This window comes from Synchiropus splendidus, chromosome 9, assembly GCF_027744825.2.
Source record: "Synchiropus splendidus isolate RoL2022-P1 chromosome 9, RoL_Sspl_1.0, whole genome shotgun sequence".
Classification (NCBI taxonomy): Eukaryota; Metazoa; Chordata; class Actinopteri; order Syngnathiformes; family Callionymidae; genus Synchiropus; species Synchiropus splendidus.
The window spans coordinates 9,783,457-9,807,918 of NC_071342.1; the positions used below are offsets into that span (position 1 = coordinate 9,783,457).

The 24,462-nt window shown below is 40.8% G+C and overlaps 2 protein-coding genes across 5 annotated transcripts in view; both read left to right on the forward strand.

Annotated features, from left to right (window-relative positions):
* The first annotated feature begins 2,256 nt into the window (after positions 1-2,256).
* LOC128764803 (SLC35A4 upstream open reading frame protein-like) lies at positions 2,257-4,557 on the forward strand. Its single transcript, XM_053874969.1, has 3 exons — positions 2,257-2,308; positions 3,273-3,371; positions 3,522-4,557. Exons 1-3 carry the CDS (start codon positions 2,294-2,296, stop codon positions 3,717-3,719), a joined length of 312 nt encoding a protein of 103 aa, XP_053730944.1. The 5' UTR covers positions 2,257-2,293; the 3' UTR covers positions 3,720-4,557.
* A 405-nt stretch (positions 4,558-4,962) lies between these two features.
* The window catches only part of srbd1 (S1 RNA binding domain 1), a 48,177-nt gene continuing 28,677 nt past the window's right edge, over positions 4,963-24,462 (forward strand). Inside the window, exons 1-14 of one of the 4 annotated variants that reach the window (XM_053874966.1) lie at positions 4,963-5,002; positions 5,305-5,366; positions 5,658-5,955; positions 6,126-6,347; positions 6,418-6,584; positions 7,106-7,223; positions 7,316-7,454; positions 7,790-7,886; positions 7,975-8,149; positions 14,650-14,753; positions 15,114-15,221; positions 15,297-15,454; positions 16,886-16,970; positions 17,097-17,204. In XM_053874966.1, coding sequence (XP_053730941.1) covers positions 5,305-5,366; positions 5,658-5,955; positions 6,126-6,347; positions 6,418-6,584; positions 7,106-7,223; positions 7,316-7,454; positions 7,790-7,886; positions 7,975-8,149; positions 14,650-14,753; positions 15,114-15,221; positions 15,297-15,454; positions 16,886-16,970; positions 17,097-17,204 — 1,841 coding nt within the window. In that variant the 5' untranslated portion in view covers positions 4,963-5,002. Of the gene's footprint in view, positions 5,003-5,022; positions 5,073-5,304; positions 5,367-5,657; positions 5,956-6,125; positions 6,348-6,417; positions 6,585-7,105; positions 7,224-7,315; positions 7,455-7,789; positions 7,887-7,974; positions 8,150-14,649; positions 14,754-15,113; positions 15,222-15,296; positions 15,455-16,885; positions 16,971-17,096; positions 17,205-24,462 lie in introns of those variants that run through there. The other 3 variants (XM_053874967.1, XM_053874968.1, XM_053874965.1) reach the window with 3 other exon arrangements.

Consider the following 24,462-nt stretch of genomic DNA (forward strand, 5'->3'; position numbering starts at 1 on the left):
TTCCACCTTCTCTTCTGCTGAGTTTGAAAACTTTCTGACGCTCACATTGTGCTCTGCTGTGAACTCATATTTGCTGACTGTCGTTCACACGTCACACTGATAATCACTCAATTTATATGAAAGTGCTGCCTCATCCAAAATGGCTGGAAGAGCCTGTAAAGCCTAAGGGCCCTTCTCTGCACACCCTGCTTTTGGTGACCAGCTCTCTGAGGTGTTTGGAGAAACAGTCCATTATGTATTTTCACCCAGTCATCAGTGACCAAGGGATGTCAAGATGTTTTTCTGCTTCACTTGTTTTCATATTTTGGTATCTTCATGACCGATTCAGTGACACTACTGTGTCAATACTCTACTTGTGTATTTGATACCAGAGTTATCACAAAGAAAACAAGTACTCTATCACCAAGATTTATGTCCATTTTCTGTGCTTTAACTTACTTACTTAAATTTCATACCTGATGCTCTGAAGCTCATCATCCTTGCTCCTTCATGCAGACCCATGAGCCTGCAAACATGTCCCTGTAGAGGAGAACCTTATAATTGGATACATTTTTCTCAGCTAGCTCTCACTTGCACTCTGCTGAGTCTGAGTTGAGGCCTCTGTTGACGTCACTTCAAACTGGCACAATTAAACGACATTTTACTGGAAATTTGAATCAGAATCAGATTTATTGCCATGGTCAGTGGGGATCCATAAATAAAATAAAATAAAATAAAATAAAATAAAATAAAATAAAATAAAATAAAATAAAATAAAATAAAATAAAATAAAATAAAATAAAATAAAAGTCTGACGGCCGAGGGAAAGAAGCTGTTCCTGTGACGGGAGGTTCTGGTCTGGATGGACCGTAGCCTCCTGCCAGAGGGAAGAGGAACAAACAGTCCATGACCAGGGTGACCAAGGTTCAGCTCTGATCTGACCTGCACGTCTCTGGGTCCTGGAGACATACAGGTCCTGAAGAGGTGGCAGGCTGCAACCGATCACCTTCTCAGCAGAACACACAATTGGCTGCAGTCTGCTCTTGTCCCTGGAGGTGGCGCTGTTGTACCAGATGGTGATACAGGAGGTGAAGATGGACTGGATGATGGCCGTATAGAACTCCACCAGCAACTTCGTCGGCAGACATAGTTTTTGTAGCTGCCTCAACAAGAACATTTTCTGCTGGGCCTTCCTGATGAGGGACCTGATGGTCGGCTCCCATTTGAGGTCCTCAGTGATGGTGGTTCCTGGGAAGCAGAAGGAGTCTACAATAGGAATGGATAAACCAGCCAACATGAGAGGGGACGGAGAAACTGTTACTCTCCTGAAGTCTATGACCATCTCCACTGTCTTCTGGGCATTGAGCTCCAGGTTGTTGTGACTGCACCAGGACACCAGCCGCTCCACCTCCCTCCTGTAAACCGATTCATCTCCATCTGAGATGAGCCCGATGATGGTGGTGTCATCCATTGATCAGCTTCACAGACTGGTGGCTGGAGGTGCAGCAGTTGGTGTACAGAGAGAAAAGCCATGGAGAGAGAACACAGCCCTGAGGAGACCTGATGTTGAGGGTCAGAGTGTCGGAGACAGTCGTCTCCTGCCGCACACGCTGACTCCGGCTGGTCAGGAAGTCTGTAATCCATCTGCAGAGGGAGTCAGGCACGTCCAGCTGGCGAAGCTTGTCTTCAAGCAGAGCTGGAAGAATCGTGTTAAAGGCAGAGCTGAAGTCTACAAATAGGATCCTGGCAAAAGTTTCCTGGGGAGTCCAGATGCTGCAGAATGAAATGTAGGGCCTGGTTCACTGGATCGTCCACAGATCTGTTGGCTCTGTAGGCAAACTGCAATGAGTCCAGGTGAGAAGCAGTGATAGATTTCAGGCGCTCAAAGGACTTCGTGACCACAGACGTCAGTGCCACCGGTCTGTAATCATTCAGTCCTGTGATCCTGGCTCTCTTGGGAACAGGAATGATAGTGGAGGCCTTAAAGCAGGCAGGAACATGACAGGACACCAAGGAAGCATTGTAGATGTCAGTGAACACTGGAGCCAGCTCAGCAGCACAATGCCTCAGGATGGCAGGGGAAACTCTGTCCGGACCCGCAGCCTTCCGACGGTTCAACTTCCTCAGGTGGTTTTGCATGTTTGTGAATAGGCGAGCTACTTTAAAATGTAGCTTTGTATTGTATTAAAATCATCATTATATCCTTAACAATAACAGCCATGCGCTATATCATTGAACATGAACACATCTACCACTAGAGGGCAGTGCAGCGGAGAAACTCAGAGACGCTCGCAGAGAACAAGAGGAGACAGCTATGGCAAACAGCAAGGTCGCTCAAATTTGCTTTATGTTTATATGTCTGTATTTATCTTAATCGTGTGTGTAAGTTTTTTTTTTCATTCACGGCGCCGAATGATGGATGATGAAAACTCTTTGATTTGTGTGCACCTCATGCCAAACTGCCGTTTTGAGCTGTTAGCATCGTTGCTGTCAACAGTCGCAACACAGTTGTTTGAACCAAGTTTAAAGCGTAATGTATCCCTTTAACGCCGGTTTTACAAACCTGAATTAGAACCTTACGTGTCGTTGTTTGTTAGACGCGATTGCTATATGTAGCTGGTTCAGGTAAACAAAGTGGTTCCTGATACATGGATGGCATGCTAAACTTTGACAGCCTTGACTTCGAACCAATCCATATGTTGTTACTTAGTTCTTGTGGGATCTTTCTTCCATGCAGCAGTCAGGACGTGTCAAAAAGGGCCCAAAGGCGAAAAGGCTTTGAAGTTGCTCTAGTTTCATGGCTGGTCACGATTCAGCAGATTGAAGAACTAGCTGGAGTTTTGGATCTGATCCACCTTTGCTCCTCTTCAATATTAAGCAGGGTTCCTGCAGCACTTTCGCCTTTACAAAATAAATACTCCACGCCCTTACTATGGCACTGTTTAGAAAGCCACACTTGTTTTATAATTTGGACCGTATAGAACTTAATACATCTTGATACGTTTCTGGGGTTTGTTCAGACATTCTTATGCAGCTGTGATTTGAATGTGTTCACAGAAACTGATAGGCTGCTTGGACGAGTGAGAGGAATCTGATAATATAACTATTGGAACTTTGAAGACAAGAGTGTAATGATGAAACAACGCTGCTCAACTTTTTGCTTTTCAGCTTTTTTGTGCCATTGGCTTTTCAGTGTAGTTGTAGTATATGTTAAAGGAAACTGTTCACTTTGCATTTATTAAACGTTTTGCTTGATCTTATTTTATATGTTATTGTTTGTTTTTTTCACACAGGATCCTACAAACCAGCTCAGGGACCTGTTGGGGCTGAAGGACCAACTTGAGGACATTCAGAAACGGATGGAAGATGAAATAAATGCTGGAATTCCGGCTGTAAGACAGTTTTTTTGGCTGTATAAGACATTAGTGTGACACCTTTTAGGTTTTCAAAGAAATATTTGTGCTCAGAAAAATGCAGGAATTGTCATAGCTCATCAGTCTGGATGCTATATTGATGCTACTTCAACATCTTATCTTCCTCAGGGCGGCAGTCTGCTGGCGTCTCCCTTTCTCAAAGGTTTCCTGTCGGGGTACATTGTGGCGAAGCTACGCTCATCAGCCGTAATGGGTGTCTTTGCTGGCGTGTGTACTGGGATCTACGTGGCACAAAACTACCAGATTCCCGATGTTGAAAACACAATTAAGGACTACTTACGCAGTCTGAAAGGTGGACAAAAGTAAAATATGGTACCTTAATATTTTCTGGCGGGAATGATCAACTGCTCATCTCAAAGACCACCAACAGCAGCGACAGTCCGCATTCTCGACCTCTTCATCGACAAAGTCTCTCAAAGAAGAACCTGTTTTTTCTGTGTTTTCCCTTCAGTGTTCTGAAATTACAAGTTAAAAGTTACAAGTTTAGTCACTTTTCCTTAATGGATGACATCAGTGTGATGTGTTTTCATCCCTAAATCTCTTTCCAGCTTTTAGAAAGTCTTCCACAGTCCCACAGAAAAATGTTTAAGCTCTATCATTTTTAAAGCATTATCAGGGAAATAAGTGAGACAAATTGTATGAAAACTGAAATATGTGCACTTTAAGACCAGTTTTGATATCTTACCATTCAGTGCCTTCATTTGTTTTAACTTGGTATGCCATATTTGTAGCTTTATTCACTCATAGATTTCACTTATGCTGGGAAGTCGCTATCTTATTGCACTTGGGTTGTTACTGAGGGTCAATATTGTGCAATAATGTGCGTATGCCACAATTATTTTCACTGCATTTGCTGGATAAATTAGATAAACTTTTTAAATTATTATGTTAAGCTTTCTTTCAGCATTGTACTGTGTTTCTGGTGAAACTGGAACCATTTTGTGATTATTGACAATTATGACCTCCTTCCGTTCATTACACACAGCTCCTGCATGCTGTTTGTTTTGTCCTTGGAAAAAATAATGCCTCCATTTTTTCTCTGTAACATACAATGAGTCTTTATGATGTTGCCTTTGTTTTTAAGTTCAGGGGTGTTGTGTTGTTGAGGAGTTTATTTCCCAACATCTTCGAAAATAAATCTTATTTGGTTCAAGCACTTTTACAGTGTTTTTTTTTTGTTGTTGAATTTGAAATTTACTACTGTTTAATCATGACTGAACAGCTGAGGAAATAGGTTCAGGAATTCCACCTTTTCTGTCTCTCTTCCACAGCCAGAGCGCAAGGTCCGCAGTGTTTGGTCTTTAAAGGCCTGTTTAATGGTCAATCATTTCATCTATATGCACATAGTCTTCTTAGCAACATTCCTAAATCTATGATTTTGCTAAATGTGCACCAGTATTTTAAGGAATATTGTAACTTTGTGTGAGGAAATCAGACCTAAGGTAACATTTGCACCGACACCGTTCATAATTGTGGGTGCAATAAAACCCCGCCCACTTGGTGTCGCTGTGAGCGATGAAACATGTTTTCGTTTACGGAAGCGCCTTTCTCTAAAACCGGTGCTTTTCAGAACACGTACGTCAATTATAGTAAGTGGCTGCTGTATGTCCATAAGAAAACATAGTTTTCATGCTCTCACGAAACCCATTTATGGCTGTGGTATGGCCTGTTAAAGCCTGTGTTCAACAGTGTTATTCAGCTGTTTTACCTGGAAGCGCCAAATTCGAAATCAAACATCACAGCGACGTGTTTTGACAGCTAGCAAACTACTGCTAGTAGTCGATTCACTGACGCTGCTTTCACAAGACTCTATTAATATAACTAGACTGTTTGTTTCATACTTTCGCGAGACTGACGAAAATTCATTAAGCATTTTGTCTGTTTTTAACAGATGACGATGAGGAGAACCACGAACGCCAAACCAGTAAAGTACAAAGAGTCAGATTCAGAGTTGTAAGTGTTTCACTTACCATTCTTAGGCGTACCTCAAGTATTATACTGAGAAGCCGGTTTGTTTTCATTATTCATGAGCTCTTGTATTCTTCAGACCATCAAAGGTTCAGCATATTTACATTTGTAAGGATAAGATTGATGACGTCAGCTGAGCAGTACAGTGTGCTGTAAAGGGATTTGCATGGAAGGATCTGTGCAGCTTTTATTTGTCAAATATTATTTGATTGGGAAAAAATAAACTTCAGCAGCACTGTACAATTTTCTTGTTATTTACCTTCTGTGCTTCATCAGGTCCGGTTTGGTAAGCAGTGAAGATGAAAATGAAGAATGGACACCAGAGAACACTGGTCCAAGAGCAGTGGGAGAGAAGAGGAGAGTGGTCAAGAGAGCCCCGAAACCAAAGGAGCCCAAAGCACCTAGGACTGCAAAGCCAAGAGCATCACGGAAGAAGACATCTGAGGGTACAGAGGTGAAGGAGCCGTCTTCTGGAATAGCTGGAGTGAAGAGGAAACAAACCAAAGCCAATATAGATGCTCCAAAGGAAGAGAATGATCAATCAAATGCGTCAAATATCAGAATGAAAGAGGAGGTACGTTTTTTTGACTACCAAACCGCTAGAGTTTTTTTAATGTGTAAAACATTTTTTCATTTATTTTGACTATTATAATTGTTATAATTTAAAATGAGCCTACTTTCCACACATGCAAAGCCAAACAACACAATCAAAATTATTTCAGTTTTCATTCGTTTTTTTTGCAGAGAGTATCTTTTATCATGCAACCACCCAATCAGGACAACAACCTCGCAGGCGAGGGGCCGTCTGCCGCAAGTTGTATTGCAAAGAAAGAAGAACTGGATGAGAGTTTTACATTTGGAGAGCCTTTTCCAAAGAAACCAAGGACAGCAGGTCAACAACAAACGTCATCAGGGCAAGGCCAAATCTTCTGTAATGAACTCAACATGAACTGGAACACCATCGAGGTATTTTCATTTTGGCCTCTTTTGTTCTACTTTGCCTTTAAGTGTTTAATCTGAATGTTTTTTTGGGCAGCTCCTATCAACCCTGACATGTGTGGACCAGTGGGTGTGTGGAAATGTTGTTAAACTTCTCCATGAGGACAATACTGTGCCGTTTATGGTCCGTTACCGCAAAGAGATGATAAACCACATGGATGCAGATGCGGTGCGCGACGTCCAGCTGGTTTACGAAGAGCTGTGGTAATGATTCAATTATAGTAGATACCATCCTGAGCCTGTATTTTCCCATACCTCTTCATTAAATATTATCTTGAATTTCTCAAGAGAAACCTCACTCGGTAGTAAATGCTTAGCATATGGAAGATTACAGAGAGTACAGATCTTAATCCATTGTGCAATAATGACGGGAGTTTGAGTGATGCAAATGTAACCTTTATTCGGCTTTGGAATCAAAATGTGCATTTTGACATCATCCACGTAATTGTAGTTTTTAGAGTCTCATGTTCTTTTCCAGGTCCCATTGACGTTTTTCTGCCTAAGAATTTCTCCAATGAGATTTGAATGGACGTCTAAAAGCCCGTAAAATAAATTGACGTTTTGGATATAGAAAACGTGTTCGCTTTTTTGACCACTGGGTGGTGCTGATTGACAGAATATAAGCTACTTTCGGTTATTTTTATGAGTTAATTCAGGTGTTGCTCTCTGTCCTCACTCGTCATACGATTTGTAATTTATTGAAACTGGTGTGTTTTACTGTCCAGTACTTTGGCCAAGAAGACTCAGTCGGTGATACAGACGCTCAGTAAAGACGGAGTACTAACGGCAGAATTGGAGCAAAGCCTCAGGAGCTGTAAATCAACTGATGAATTGGATCATGTGGTAAGAGAAAATGTCATGTCCTCAAATTATATAATAATCACCAGTAAGATTTGGATTGTGTGTTGTTATCGTGCTGTTCTTCATGTCTCCAGTATACTCCTTACAAGAAGGGCAGCAAGCAGACAAAAGCCTGTCGAGCAAAAGCTCTTGGCCTCCATGATGCCGCGTCCAGGCTGATAGAAGCCCCACATATGCTTGACCTACAGGCATGGGTGAAACCTGATACTCCAGGTATCACAGATTAGATTATTTGAATGTAATAAGACCTGTCACACTTCATAAAATTGAATGAGCCAAAATAAAAAAAATAAAATCTATCAAACATTCATCTATCAACTACAATTAGAATTTACTGTGAAATCATTTACTACTCTTAAGATCATTGTACATATCTTCATATTTCTTAAGATTTTGGTGTTATTGTGATGAATGATTTTATTGAATTAAATGACCAAATCATATTTAGATTATTGAAATGAAATTGTGGTCTTACTGAAGTGTGAACACACGCCACATATCTTAATATTCAACTGTTGTATAAGGACCCAATGTTTGTGTGTGGTCAGGTCTGTCATCACTGGATGAAGTGGCGACAGGTGTGGGACATATTTTGGCAGACATGATCGCCAAAGACCCGGAGACTCTAACCCATGTGAAAATATTGTAAGAAATTCAACCCATACATTCCTCTATTTTGATTTAGAGTTTCACAAAGTCTCCCTTTCATTGATTTTGGACTCTTCGTGGACAGATGTGAGAACAACAATGTGACCATCCAGTCGTCTTTGGCCAAATCTGCGAACAAAGAAAAGGGGAAGCCAGATGCTCAAAAGCCAGGCGCAAAGGATTCCAAAGTCAAGGACATCGACAAGTTCCACCTCTACCTCGATTTCATCAGTAATGTCAAGCAGATTCAGCCTCACCAGGTGATATCACTGTGCCTCTTTTATCTTTGCTGCACTCTTATTATTGAAGTACTTTTTACCTAACACGATAGCAAGTAAACTAGGGCTCAAGTGTTTAAGTTAGGGGTCAGACTTGTTGGAAAAACTAATGTAATTAATTAGAGGTTTCATAATTAATGAAAAATGATTCATCTCGTTTAAATATGAATTAAATCTCTTTTAATATTACTTAAATTGAATCTGGTCTCATGTGCTCAAACATCAGGGCTTAAGTGCTCCGGTGATGAGAAAACTCATAGAGTGGACAGAACAGGTTTTTTTGTATTTCAATCCTGAATTTTTTAAATGTCAATTTTCTACTCCTTCTTCATGAATATCTTGGTTATGACATCACGCTTTGTCATGTGATGTAGAGCACTGAAAAATGTGAAAGAAAGTTTACGCATTGTTTAACATCAATTAATTGACATGAATGCCAAAACCCTAATTCAAGTATGTGCTGAACGTTAGAAGACTATTGGAGCTTAAGGCTGAGTGACAATTCCTTTTACTTTCCTGCATCTGTGTCATATTCAATTCTGATTATCAGAGAATATATTGATGGGACTTCAAATGTTTGTGTGTTGTCTAAAATAACAGATGATCATATTTGTGGTCCAGCCCATGAGAAGTGACTTTATTGGCCTTGAATGTGTTATTAACTCTTAACCTGTGCTTGCTTTTTAACGACACTCACAGATAAATGTGCACCATCTGTTTCTGTTTGTGTCATGTCCGTCTACTCCATGTGTGCCTGATTCTGAATGCTACCCATGTCAGTCACAGTTAGTTCTGACTGCTCTTCGGTATTTACCCCCCTTGTGCCATGCTCTGCCGCTGCCTCTCTCCCCCTGTCTACCCTCTGACTGGTGGGTTACTCAGAGTTGGTCCTGGGCCTCTTGTGTCACCACAACTCCCATCACTTGCAGCCTCTCTGCCACATCACACTCTTTGGCAACCACACTGTGCCCTACAGTCATGCAGTCACACAAACACAGCAGCGTGTACACACACTTACTCACACACATGCACACCCTGCTAGACCCCTCAATCTCTCCTTTTAACATATGTGACATGTCCCCTGCCGACATGCCATTGGATTAGAGCGCTTTGACTGACAGGCGCTTTCCTTTAGTGACAGCTATTGCTGCTGGGCCCACAGGCGGATGGAGGGACGAGATGAGGGAGCAGAGGGAGGGAGAGAGCGCACTGCACAGATGAGTGACGTTGAGCTCTGTACATTACTTGTCGTGCTCTCCACAGACCTCCCTTCCTCTCGTCCTGCCGAAAACGCAGCCCACCAACACTCTCCACACCTCCCCTCTCCCCCTCTCGTGTGTTTGTGGGGCCTTTAATTCGATGACTCGCCTTTGTCATGGAGTGTTAATCCTCAGACTGCTGTGACCCTGCTAGCTGTCAGATTCCGGCTAAAATGAACCTTTTCTTGCCATCAAGTCGGCGGGTTGGGAGAGCAGGTGGGAAATATGTTTTGACAGGAGGCATGTGTGTGAGTACACACTTGCCCATTTGCTTCATCACATTTTATTAAGCTCCAGCTTTGTCAGACGTTAAGAGCTGGCATTTATGATTAAAAGAGAACTGTGAACCTTAAAACCTCACCGACAGATCACCTCAGACTACAAGGGAAAAAACCTTTTTGGTATGAGCATGCAAATGACGACGTCGTCGACTTATTCTTGCAAAATTATGAATAAAATGACAAGAAATTAAAACATAACATAACATGACAATTCATAATGAAAGACATGAAATTAAATCACAAAAAACTAGTAATAATGATGAAGGTTAAGGACGGATGGATGATGGAGGGAGGAATGGGGGCGAGAGAGAGTGTGGGATGGATGGATGGATGGAGGTTGAAGGATGATGGAGGGAGTGAGAGGGATGGATGGATAATGATCTGCGTTTGACCATTGACATTCGTATAATAGGCCAAGAGTTTGTGATGATTCATTGAGATGAGTCAATCTTTTCTCTGGTAAGAATAATTGTATACATGTTGCGCTAGTTAGGAATTTATTTTCCTTAAAAAAATAAATAAAATCGGAATACAGGTTTTAGGTTCTAAAATACATATGTTTTGACGGGATTGGTTTGTTTCTCTGTGTGTTTAAGATGACATGAAGAGTTATGGACTGATTTGGATGACGTTTTCAGGAATTATCTGAAATGGCACAAGAAACAAATGATGCAATTTTGGGAGTGATCCGGTGATCTGAATTTTTGTCTGCTTCTGTATTTGAGGCCTATTAGCCAGTAACCATTAAAAAGTAATGAATATTATCTTGTTAAGACAATAAATAGAATGACCTTGTATACATATATCTGAAAGGTCAGAACACATACTGCTCAACTCTTTCTAATTCCACACTGACTTCAGATAGTTAAAGGGTCACTTGAAAAGCCGTCATCTAGCCGCTGTTTGATATTGAAGGATGAATGGATTTAAAAACGTCTGTATTTTTCATAGATACATGCGTAAAAGGAAAGTCCAGCCATTCACTGAGTGAGGACGTTAAGATGCGTGAGAGCTGCTAATCATTTGAAGTTAAAGCCTGGTGACAGATCTGTTTGAAATGCTTAGGTCAGGCTTAACTCTATCAGATTTGATCCCGGACTGTCTTCATACGCCACACATTTACCTCCTGGCAACTAGTAATCAATGTGCCTGCGTGAATTTGTTCATCATGCTGCGGAAAGTAATCAGATTTGAATTCTGATCAGCGGTAGATAAGCGCTCACGTCGGGGTTTTGCCTGGAGAAGAGCTGAAATCACAGGAACTGTTCCATTGAATTAATGGCTTGTTTTGATTGATGACAGAAAGGTGATGGGACTGTGCAGTACTCATGTCCAATTTGTTTTCATGCATAAATGGTTGTGCGATTGTGATATAAACTATTATTCATCCCTCATCTCTGTATACAGCAGGTGGCCTCAGTGAGTTTTGGTGATGTAAATCTGAAATAGTGTGGCTTTAATATCAACCAAATTAGAAGTGTTAGGTGCATCAAATGGTTGTGGAGTACTAGATTTGCCACGCAATCTGAGGGACGGTCTTGGAACCCTACTGTCTTCTGTCAGATCGTGAGGCCAAAAATGATGACTTATTTTAAGCATAAGTGGAAGACCTATGCTAAGATTTAAGCTTCTTAAGTAGCACCAACAAGTTTGTTGAATAGTTCCCATTGTAGACACCACATAAACCTAAGAGAGTTTGCGAAGGTCTGCACCCATCATGACTTTTGATTGATCAATAGATCAATTCCTCATATTCAAGCAGCCTATAAGAGGATGTGTCGCACAGATGATCCGCAGAGCAGCCATACAGAGCAACAATCCTCAAGTCTACACCAGCAATATGCAACTGTACAACAAAGTTCAACTACACAACACATTTTTTCTTTTTGGTTAAGTGTGTTTGAGAGTTTCTCCCAGAAATACAAATTTTGTTGTCTTTTTATTTGTTAAATTTAATTTAAAACATGACCTTTATTATGATCTGCTGTCGGAGTGGGCCATCAAATGTACCAATAAAAGCAAACCTCATTGTATCATAAATTAATCCTTAAATATTATACACTATTTATTAATGATAATAAATATTGATTTGGACAAGAATGGTTTTGCCATGACGATACAATTTAATGGGCTACAAAATTAAACTTTTTTTAAACTTTTATTACTGTTTATTTTAGGATGTCAAACCAAGAGAAGTGAAGCAAATAATGATCATTTTTGATAATGGGATGAATTTGTGGACAAAAAACCCAAATAGCTTATATAATGAAAAGGCAAAGTAACATGAGACAAAATAGGTAATCTATATTTCAGTAACATATTTTTTTTAATTTTCAATTAGAAATTGTCAAGTAGGACAGAAATGTAACAAATATTGAATTATTGTTAATAGTTGCGGGAAGAAACAAAAAGATCCAAAATTCTGCTCTCATGCTTGACATTTCATAAGTTGAGATAGTAAGGAAAATTACTTGGTATAATTTAAAATGCTCTTTGAATTGCGCTAATTCCAGATGTGTCCTGAACTGTTGTGTATTATTCCTCGGTGAGTTTCTCTGTTTACATGTGGGTGGCTGTGTTGATGAGAGTTCCTCAAAAGGAAGGGTGAGAAGGACAAGGAGACACAGAGTGAGAGGACAGACTTTGGCTGCCTGCCCTCCCTCCCTCTGGGGTGAGTGGACGGTCGAGGAAGGCGTGTCTGTCTGGTCATGTCAGAGTTTGGCCGGAACCTCGCCACCTGTCACTGTTAGCTTATCCAGCAAGGAGATACACACTTCTCTCTCTGTCTCACATCATCCTTCCTTTGAGATCAACCTCTGTCCAAGCAATGACCCAATCCAGGCAGAAACTGAGAGACATGCATACAGACACTTGATTTTCAACAGGATAGAAGTCAAGCAAGGACACACTCCGGCTGCTTATTGTGTGATTATATATGTGCTTGTAATACATGTAACATTTTAAAACAAATTACATATGAATATATCTTTTGCTTACATAGTTTGCATACGTGTATCCTTCATCTGCAGTCTTTGAGTATTAATTGATGTGCGACCTTATTGTCATTCTTACACAGTCTTTTTAACCCGCTTGAGAATCAGATTAGAAACTAGATTTTCTTCTTTTTCGTGTTTAGTTTTCGTGTTCTTTTTCTTCTTCTTCATAATGATCTGCAGGTGAATGGGAAGCAGTTTAGTGAGGAGTTACGCAATGTTGTTTTCAGAGTTAATAACCTATGAGGATGTTTTCATTCCGACAGTAAGTTTATCTAAAATATGTGTGAGCTTTTTAGACTAAAAATATTCCAGCCTTGTTTACTCTTAAGTATCTGACGTGACTCGTAGGCTTTTTGTTTTCAAATGAACCAATAGGTGTTTAGCGTGCTTCCTTTCAGCGCTTGTTAAACTTCCGAGCTTTGATGGAAATCACTTGGGAAATCTCATCACAGTCAGCGCAGCAGCCCGGGGCAGAAACATGCCAACAGTGGAGAAATCCAACTTTCATCAACATTCAGGAAAAGCTCCGTCGCATTAATACACGCCTTTGCCGTGTAAATTCGAGGGTGCAGCTAAGCACTAATGGTTGTGGCACGGGTCTGAAGAGTTGGGTGGGGGGCAGGCCTTGCGGTCCTGATGCTGATGGTGGCATTGTGGTGGCATTTGTCAGCTTGCTTCTTCCGCTTGGGCTCCAGATTGACGTCTTTTTTTTTCCTTTCCCTGTGCTGAAGCGAGCAAAAGGTTCCCACTGAAAAGGTCAGACACTTACTACTGTTTGCTTAACAGCACATAACAGTTGTGTGATGGCAGGAGGGTGTTTGAGGCGGACGAGGCACATCAGGCCATCGGGGAAACTTCAGGCTTGTTTCCCAAAATAGTTCAATTTTGTCTTGTTTTTTGTCTTCAGGATCCTGGCCTGCTTATATTTCTCTGGTCTTAAATGATGTCAAACCAGACATCATGTAGCTTTTATAGAAGTATTTGAAGTCCCATAGACAGCACTGGGGCGTCCCTGTGAGAGACTTTCAGGCTGTGCTAATCCCAGCTTTAATCACCTCTGACCCGAAATGACTGCCGAGTGTCTGTGCTGTTAAAGTTTTGAGAAGCATCTTAAGCAGAAATAATTTCAGCCAGCCACCAATCCTGCAGTACATAACTACAACTGAAACAAACCACAGCTGATTCTTTTTGTTTTGTGTCACGCACCACTCATGGTTTCGCGCCTTCCACCACAATGCCAGTACAACACCTTTCTTTATAGGAAAGTGCAGAATCAAACCTGTTTTTATTCTGCACATTAATTAACGTTAATAAAAATGGATAAATAATTACCAGATTATGACTCAATACTATCCATGTTTTTGTCAGTGTTTGTATTTAGGTTCTTAAATTTGATGAAATGATGGGAGTTGGGGCTTCACAACCTTGTGAATTCAGGGCATCTCATCTCTTTCTCTATTCCTACTGGAGTTGCGGGAGGCGAGAGCACATCCCAGCTATATGTGAAAAGCAGGGGACACCTCTTTTGCAGGCTACATACAAGCAAACTAGCATTCACACCTACTTAAAATTTAGAGTCACTACTACTCATTTTTGGACTGAGGGAGGAAACCAGAGTGCCAGGAGAAAAGGCACGCACGTGGAGAAACTTAGGAAAGACGCAGGTTCACTTCTTCCTGTTGGTTGCCACCTGCTAGAGTCAAACTTGCAACCTTCTTGCTGTGAGACTGCACACCTATCCTCAACGTCACCGTTTAAACATCTGCTCTATATGCATCTATAGTCTAAGGTCACTGTAATGGCCAATGGCTGCTTCAGCTTTTCCAACTGCAGGTCTCACCACCCAAAGAGCATCTAAATTTGTTTGTGTCTCTGTATGTGTACCTGCATGATGACTATTTGATCTTATTTATAAATTACAGCTATGGTCTTTTGTGTGTGTTCAGGTGCTGGCCATCAACAGAGGAGAAAGTCTGAAGATTTTGATGGTGAAGGTGAACATTCCCGACAGAGTGAAGAACAACTTCACCTGGTGGTGTATCAACAACAGGTCAAGCTAGCCTCCTGTTATGTAACTCTGCTTAATTGGTCAACTGAGATGTAAAGATTGACATCTTGTGCAACAACCATTCACTATTGATGCAGTGCGTAATCCTGAGACGAAAGATTCATGTGGTGATAACCTAATATTTTCAAATATTGATGCATTAAATTTTGTTTTGCTTGACTGACAGCCTGACTTATGTTGGAACTTGTAATATTAACTGTAAAATGAAAATGTATTTAACCTTTTTTATTCAAAATTATCTTGTATGTCTCTGTCATTAGAAAAGACATTGTATTCCTTTGTTTTAATTGTTGTTTTTAATTGTACTTGATTAAATTAATCTTTTCGATTATTTCCCTGCAGGTGGCGACCCAAGTCGTTTGCTGTTAAAGAACTCTTTGATATATTGAAGAACTCGGTGGAGGATTCATATAAACGACTCATTTTACCATTCCTCTCCAGAACATTCCGGTAGATTTCTTATTTTGCAGGTCAGTGAAGTCTGAACAAATGATAAATTGACAACCTTTTGTCTGTTGTTTAAAGGTCCAAACTAACAAGCGTGGCAGAGAAAGAATCCATCGCTATGTTTGTGCGGAACCTTCGCCAGCGCTTGTTGGTGTCACCTGTGAGGGGTTGTGTGGTCATGGGTGTGGACCCTGGTTTCAGACATGGTTGTAAGCTGGCAATCCTGTCACCCACTAGTAAGTAAAGACAGCGTTATGCTGGGAGAAGGTTAGATGCTGAGCTATTTATCGTCTTATTTATTTTGGTATTTTTTCTTTGACCCTTCTCTGACAATTCAACTGTGAACCTTTCATGTACATTGGCATACATGCCTTCTATATATGACTCTGCGGGACTAATGAAGGCCATCCAATCAATCTAGTATTGTAAGAGTAGTGTGCATGGACACATCCATACTTCAGCTTCATCATTTCAGTGTGAAAACTTGAAAAATATTCCCAACCTGAAACACTTCCTCTCGTTAAACTAAAAAAAAAAATGAATAAATAAATAAAATTGTGTGCCGGTACGTGACATGATACTAGGTGGCATAACTCTGGTAGATGACTGCTGTGTGCATGAGTTTTTACATGTGACCGTGTGTCTATCACAGCATGCCCCGCAGTGGGAGGGGCTCCTCACTGTGCCATGGATGGTCCCACCCTCTGGGTCAGTGATTGTGTGGCTTCAGGCCATGTAGATACTCTTTCAAGAGGCATATATCAGGTGTCAGCCCACCGGTGTGATGTGGCCACTGCTTTGGTGTTAAACATCCTGATAGAACCACCCTTATGCAAATGATTCCTACACAGCAACACTGCATATATTTCATGGTCTTCTTTGACAACCATATATACCGTGTGAGACCAAACCTAAGAAATAGCATTTTCCATATCCTGCTAGTCAAACAGCAATTGCCATCTCAGTTATACAACGATATATTTATCCACAATAGAATATTGTTTTAGATTTTTTTTTTTTCATTTATCAAGCTGCATTGTACATTTTGCAATACAATGTGACTTTATTTAATAATAGACCAGGTACGCTGAAATGATCCCGGCCATTATAAATGCTACTCTATTAATCTAGTCATTGAACTCCACTTCTAAAGTGGTCATTTGCCAAAATGTTGTACTTTTTTAGTCATAATAAAATGTGTGAAAAGTATCACTTATGGTGTGAAAATTAATTTCTGAATGAATGCACACGTTTTGCAAGCAGTGGCTTTAATACCTTTATACCTTTATACCGTTAACAGAATCATACATTTTGAAAAAACAGATATTAAAAACAGATGTCCAGTGCAACATAATTATGAATACTCTGGTTTTGTTGTGCAATATAGAGCTACGTTCTACGTTCTTGTTATATTGTTTCCCTTTTTTATTTTCTTGTGGTGCCATTTTTGGTTATTCAGATTATTTACTAAACTATTTCCTATGTATCTGATGATCCATATCAACATATTAATAAGATAATAATTTGTCATATACTTCCACATAACAATTTGTATCAAGTGTCGTTTTATGCGTTTACGTGATGATTATCTCTAATAATTGCATTATTTTGTTTATTTATTTATTTTGTTAATTTGTAGTAAACATGTCTTGTCAATGTGCTTTCAGGTCAGATTCTTCACACAGATGTGATGTACCTGCATAATTCATCCCAAGCAGTTGGCAAACTGCGTCACCTCCTGACCAAATACAGGTACTACGACACATTTTTGTTGCATACGAAGTGCGCCGTTTTAAAAATATGAAAGGTTTGTCGATATTTACAGATGATATTGTAGTGATTATGTTTTTGCCCTCATGTCTTCTACCCACTTGTCAGTTGCACCAAGGTTGTCATCGGAAATGGGACAGCATGTCGAGAGACTGAGTCCTTCTTGGCTGACCTCATCGCCAAAAATGCATTTCACCCCCTGGATGTTTCATACTGGTAAGATCTGTGAAAAAAATCCTAAAGTTGACTGAAATTGTTTGTTTTTTTAACAAACCTTGGAGTGTCATCAAACAAATGTTGCATTTTTAGGATCCCTGTGAGACCAGCAGACTATTTCAGTTGCTTTAGGTGTATATACTGTGTCTCTTCTGTTTTAGTTACATGGGGTCATTACAAACTGGCTTAATTACTGAACACGAATGAATTTATTTCATCTTGCTTTCAGCTTATAACCAAATCTCAGCTATCAACAACAGGAATAGGATGGGAAGAGACAGATGAATAAGAGTAATAAAACTGCCATCAAAAATCTATTCAGATGCACATCTGTCCAGCCTGGATTAAAGTGGCCTAAACATCTTCAAATGTTGTGAATTAACATTTTATTGATGTGTAAATATTTTCCATATTGCATCAGTCATCTGCTGTAGCCATTATGCCTGCGAATGTTTTCATTTTTATCTGTAATTTGTGCTCCACTTGGACGAAAACTAAATATGGTCGGAACACGGGAAATGGTCGTGCAACACGGGTCTACTTCCAAATTTTACTTCATCAAATGAAGGATGGTCAGAGGCTATCACCTTAAATCACTTCACAGGAAAATTGCCTTTTCTATTTTCATTGATTCAAAACCCATTAAAATGGTGTGATGAAATGAATGACTGTAACCTGCAAATGAAAATATCTACTACATTTAGAGGTAAGAGCAAACATGAATTAATCTTTTTTGCACTGATGATTTTTCTAAATTTCATATGTTGAAGACCTTGTCCTAAGCTTATTCTCACACAATAATTTAGTAGACTAGAACTGAAAATATTAAACCTTAATATTTTGCATCATAATTTATCATAATATTTATCATTTTTTTAGTTTGATGAAACCATACAGAAGTATCCATATGCAAGCTGTTTTGGAGGCAATAGTGGGCAGTGGAAGAGAAATGTCATGATCTGAAGTCTTGAGGTCTGAGAGCTCATATGTCAGGATATGTGCAAAAGTATGTTTGGAAGGAAATTACAAAAAGCAGTTACAGCTGGGTATTTTTAGGTGGTGGAAGATTGTGAAAAGATTTAATTATAGTATAGCGAAGCACAGAGAAACGTCTGAAGAGTAAAGGTTGATTGAACTGAGAGAGAAAGAATTTGTAAGCGTTGTGGGCAGAAGAGAAAGTATGTGGGAAAAGGAGAGAGTGGGACACAGATGGAAGGAAAGACAAATAAAAATGTGTCCCTCCAGCGAGTATTGTCTATTAAAGCCATCTGGACGTTGTTTCACTTAAGTCCAATTAAAGAGAAGTTTTGTGGTCCACATTTGCTCCACAATCTAGATCACACAGCCCACGTCCAAGCATAATAACCACTGGGCTCTCCTTGCTCTATCTCTTTCTCTCCACTGAGTTCCGTGGATGTTTGTTGACTCGGGGTGAACGTTGGGAACGCAGCCTCGAAGGATTTTAAACTGTGGGGGAATATGTGTGTGACTTTTCTTTAAGAATCTCTGAGTTCACACACGTGTCTTTCAAAGGTCATGGCTCTGGTATAATAGGTGGTCTTTTCCCCTGCAGTTTCCATGAGCTGTCTATTTGCAAAAGCAAAAGAGTGCTAGTTGGGCGTTTATTAAATTAGCTTCAAGTTGATTATTTTCATGATAGAATTCTTTTCTGTAGAGCCAGAGTTGAGTGCCTCCAGAGCTCTGTAATGTCCTTTGTGGTCGCTCCTTCACAGTGGCTATTGGCGCACACACCTATCCTGGCTAGTGACACTGACACACTAAACCGGGTTTCTGTTGAATGTACTGTATTACCTGATCAAGCTACACGTGGAAATTGGTCTAAAGCTGTGGTGACTCCCCAACATTTGTAAACTTTTTAAGAGCAAATCCATGTGATGCTTTTTGCTGGACTGGTAGGTGCATATTGGAAATGTAAGAGAAGTATGGACAGAAAGAATCTGTGTTATTGATAAAAAGTAATTTTCGTGTTGCATTTTGCCAGTGAAAACAGCCAAAACAGGGCGGTGTATTGGCAGGAATCTGGCAATACAATATGTATCACAATACAGGATTGCTTATACGATGTATGTATGGCTAAAAATAATAATAATAATCTGAATTGTTAAATTGAGAAATTATTTTTTCCACATTATATAAACAATATGTGCATTAAAGATAATTTTCTGTTCTGAACTCACAGGTCACAGTTTGAAACCATGGTATTGGCCAGCTAAAATGACAGTGATGTTCTACCAGGCTTGAACCTATTAAAAGGGGCTGATCTGAGAGAGAGGTTTTTCCACCTGAGCAAAGTTCTAGCCATCAAGATTCCAATCCTGGTCCTCCAAGGCTGATGTTGATTTGCATCAAGTCATTTCTGGTCGTCTAAGATAATGATGTGAACCTACAGAAACATGATTCTCTGCCGTAATGATGATTGTTTCACACTACGACGGCCTTTCTCCCCTGCTGACTGACCCGCAGATGACCCCGTCCTGCCATTTGAGAAAACCTCATTATTGCATCTGCAGGGATGATGCCAATGAACACAAACCAACATTGTATGCATTAGAGACAGCGGGTGGCCCCTCTCCTCGCTGTGCATCATTTTATCACCACTAATTCAGTTCCTCTGCACCATGATGAGGTTCTATACGTCTTGAGCTGCTGTCAGCCAAAGTTATCGCTTCCTGGCTTTAAGTGATTCAGAATGAGGGGTGTTTATGAAGTCGAGGCATATGGTGACTGCTCTGTTAAGTCATTTAGAGGTTCTGAAATCCCTGTTGACAACAATATTTTTCTCCTTTTATTTCACATTGTTTACCTTTAGACAGACATTACATATTGAAATTCCAACACTGAGGATGGTTTCTCTTTACACGTCTACCAACATACCCAGTCTACTCTGCCTGGGTGAGGGCAGTAGTTCATTAAAGACCTCAGCCTCATTTGCACCGTCTGCTTCCTGTCCCCCTTTGAGCCTTCATTGTGCTACTTCCCCCATCCTACTCCCCCTCTTCTCCATACACCCGTCTTTCTCTGCTCCTTCTGCCTGAGTGCTCAGCTGGAATGACAGCCAGAAATGGCAGCCTTTGGGATGTACCAGCTTATATCTGGCTCCTGTGTATAAGTGTTTGCCTGTGACTTTTGGTGCCTTAATCCTCATTCTTAAAATCTACCCTACTTTTTCAATCATCTTTTTTATTGGGATGTTAAGTTTTTATATTATACTCCTAAAGATGGGGCTATCACGAGTTAGCTGCTCACTTTTGTTGCTTTTATGTGAAAAAAGCAAACCATCTCATAGTTGCATTTCAGTTACTAATGAGAGGCTCATTATTACATGCTTATTTCCTTCATCTTTAGCAGGGGTGGGAGGGTATTCCAGGCACGCAGGGCAGGAGGTGGGGGACCCAATGGACAGGTCGCGAGTCCATCACACGGCCCAAGATGGCAGACAACAACTCACACCCAACTAGGAATGGTCAATACAACAGTACAAAAATTTGGTTATTTATTCACATCCCAGGAATCTGTTTCATGCCAAATTTGAGTCAGGATTTTATTGATCTTAGTGTTCATTTTTCGATTGAGGATCTTTCTTCTACAGGGATTTTTTTTATTGGTACCTCCTAGTGTATATTACTTGCATTATATATAGACCATAGGTCGACTGATAGCGGTTTGAAGTTTTATTATTATTTATTAATAGCATTTCAAACACTCCTTGAAAAAATGTAGATTTATTTTCTTCTTGAACAGTTATAGTTTTGGAGGTTGTATTTAAGGTCATCACAGACACAGATTTTCTTCTTCTTATATATACTGTAGGAAAAAGACTTTAGACTTTATTTTCTATATATCTTTATAGATTACTATTTCTCAATATATTAGTAACACTGATTTACATTAGAAAAAGGCCTCAACTGTCAAAGCAGAATGATTTACATGGATCAGATAAAGAAGTCTTTATTCAGGGGTAATTGGTTGTTAACATGGCCCCATTAGATGTATAGCACATTTATGTTACATGATTAAACTTGAGCTACCCCTCTGTGGTCGAGCAGCATCCCGCAGGACATGTGCAGCATGAGGTATCATTTAGCTGACAAGGTTTGTCTGTGGATGCGAGGCCCCCACTGCATCCACATTAGCTTTCGTGTTGTTCAGCTGTGCCCCAATAATTTGAAGACCTCCTGCTGGATGTCACTTTGTGACACATTAGTCTGGCAAACATGCTCCCCGCCTCTGACTCATGGTAAATATGTGCAATCAACTGGCTGATTTGAGTGTCCGGTTATTGACATTATCACCACACTGCCCACTGTGCTGTCTGTTTCTGACTCCTTGGCCCGACCAGTCAGCATGACCTTGTCTGTCATTGTGCCTTAATACTGACTGGTAAAGCATGCCGGCTTTGTCAAAACTCATAAGACAGCTCCGATATTGCAAAGCAGCAAGTGGACAGACGTCTGTGGGAGTGTGTGCGTGCACGCACTGCAGAGTGGGTGTTTTGCTTGGTGGCGCGTAGCGGTCCATGTCACCCTCATCAGTGAAGGTCTCTGGATGCTTGTGAGAGGAGCTGAGTGGTGGAGGAGACGCACAAATAATCAGTCCTGTCTTGCGCAATCAGCTCAAGAGATAACTTGTCAAAAGTGAGCAAAGTGCTTTTTCTATTTATGGAGCCCATTTGTTTCACTTCATTTCAATTAACCTTTCCATAAGGGGTTCTTCAGGGCAGTGCACCTGGCGACGACACAATGTTGTTGAAGCGATGAGAGGACAGACATTTCCACAAAATATTTGTACTGTTCAGAAGTTAAGACAGAGAGTCTTCCAGTGTTTCTAGTCTGTGCCATCTACCCCCTTTACTCACGCTCTTTACACCGGTATCACACTGTATAAAACATGAACGCAGTGTTGTGCGTCTGTGTTTGGGTTTGTGCCCTTGATGAATGACTAGTTGACAGTGTTCGTCTCCAACTCGGTCTCAGTACTGTTTTCAGAGGGCAAGGTTACGTGGGCTGAGGTTAGAGAGATCTTTGGGCAATAGTGATGATACATGCATGCGGACCTACAGGGGTTGCATCTGGAGGCGATAAGAAATGACATCTGATTTCTTGACCACTTGGTCTGGCACTCCTTGAGGCAAAGAAATGACTGACCTGATTTAAGTTTGTGTCGCCCGAGCACTTGATTGGTTAATTTCATTACTATCATGAGGTATCTGCTGTGAATACAGGAATAAATATCCCAAACCTGTGATTAAAGTTGTGTTGATATCTTGTTCTTGTGTCATTGCCGGAGGTTTTGTCTGTTGATGAAGTTGCGATAGCATGAGTCATTCTTCTCTCCTTGACCGGTTCATGTTAAAAGTGGTCCAGGAGCGAGGAATAAAGTTAACAGAGATACTCAAACAGCCTGCCGCAGACGTTACGATACGCCCTTGACCATGGTGCCCCCTAGCTCACTCCTGGTGCGATGAGATCATACTTACTGGCGAGCTGATGGACCTGGAGCACGGCGGTGTGGACTATATTTATGACTGTTTCAGTGCTTGGGATGTGTATCCCCTGTCACGTCCTGCGTCCGGGCGTGCTCCCAGGGCCAAGCAGAGAGAGTGATGAACATACAGTGGCAGCACCAGTGATGACTGAGCCATGTCCAGGCACTCTGGCCCCACCAGAGGTTGAAGAAGGGAGCGGGTGGGTGGGCGGCGCAGGGACAGATGGATTTTTGAGGCATGGAAAGGCTTCTTTGCTGTTGGCGGTGTCTTCATTTCAGAGGAGGAAAATGAACCCATGGGTATGTTGGAAGGTTATGTGTTTGACCTGGTGGAAGAGAGCCGTCATGTCTTATATGAAGATCCTGTTGCCTACATTCCAGGAACATTACAGGACAATTTGTGCCCGTCAACAAAAGTGAATTTGTGACGTTGATTTTATCATTTTACCGCCTGCTTATTGTTTCAACAGACTGCGTCATGTGATTCAGTCATATTATGTACTGGCATGAAACCACTTTTTGAAATGGGTTAATTCCCCAAATTTTATGTTTTGCCATCCAGCACATGATGGGGTCAGATGCTTGTGTGGAGACTCCATGACCAATGTTGGTCTGTAATTCTGATTTCCTAAACATGTTGCCTGACATTCAACAAAAGCCTTCACTAGATGTTGGACAAAATCAAAGCTAGCCTTCCTAATTATCCTTTTGAGGACCACAACCTGCTGTAGAATTATTATTGCTGATGAGCTATTGTCTTTGATTGGATGTGATAAAAAAAATATGTTGACCGAAACCATGACAAAAAGTTAGCTTAAATATAGAAATCAAACGGAACTGTGCAGAAAACTTAAGAAAATACACTGGAGTTCTTCCAGTTTTGCCTAAAAGCGCATTAGGCAATTGGTGTAGTTCTCGACAGTCAGCACTCACTGGGCCCAAATCAAGCGCTAAAATATTTATTTCTTGTTTTTGTTGTTGAGCTCCTCTCTTTGTTGAAATCCTCCTGTGAAAAGAACACACGTATTATTCTGTTTTGTTTAACACATGTTTGAGCTACATAACCATTCATAAGCAGGCACATACATACTTGGAGGTTTATTGTTGTATTGTATCACTGCTTTTTGAATGTGCAGGTGATGCTGTGCTGATCTTTGTAGCCAAATAAGAGCACAGAGTTTGATACCTGAATATAGTGTCAGTTTAGGTCGAGCCCTAAATTTGAAAGCCCCTCATTTTGCCCTAGAATTTCCTTCAAACTAGATTAATAGTGTTGTAGTTTCCCACTGTCCATGTCCTCTAGCTAGCTTTGCTGTTCACAGTAGCGACCCTTTGCATGACAGTTGTGCGATGTCCCTGATGCTGATGTATATATCTTTTTTGGGGAGTGTGTGCGCTTACTAGTGTGCCTTTCCTGCAACCGATTGACATGAGTGTCTGTGAGGCTTTGCTCTTTTCAGACGTGTCTCACACTGGCAGTTGGGGTGTGTGTGCGTGTGTGTGAGGAACAGTGTGTGTGTGTGAGAGAGAGAGAGAGCGCTTGCCTCCTAGCATTTTGTTAGAGACTGACGGCCCTTGACACCTGCCATTTGGACGCTTTTCTCTGTGAAAAATGTCATCGTCTTCAGACACGACGTGTGTGTCTGACTGTGTCTTGTGAGAGATGTTGCTTCCCTCAATTTTGCTCCCTGAGGTCAAACTTTGCAGCTGACTGAACAATGGATCCAAGCTGTTTGAGCAGCCGGGACAGAGC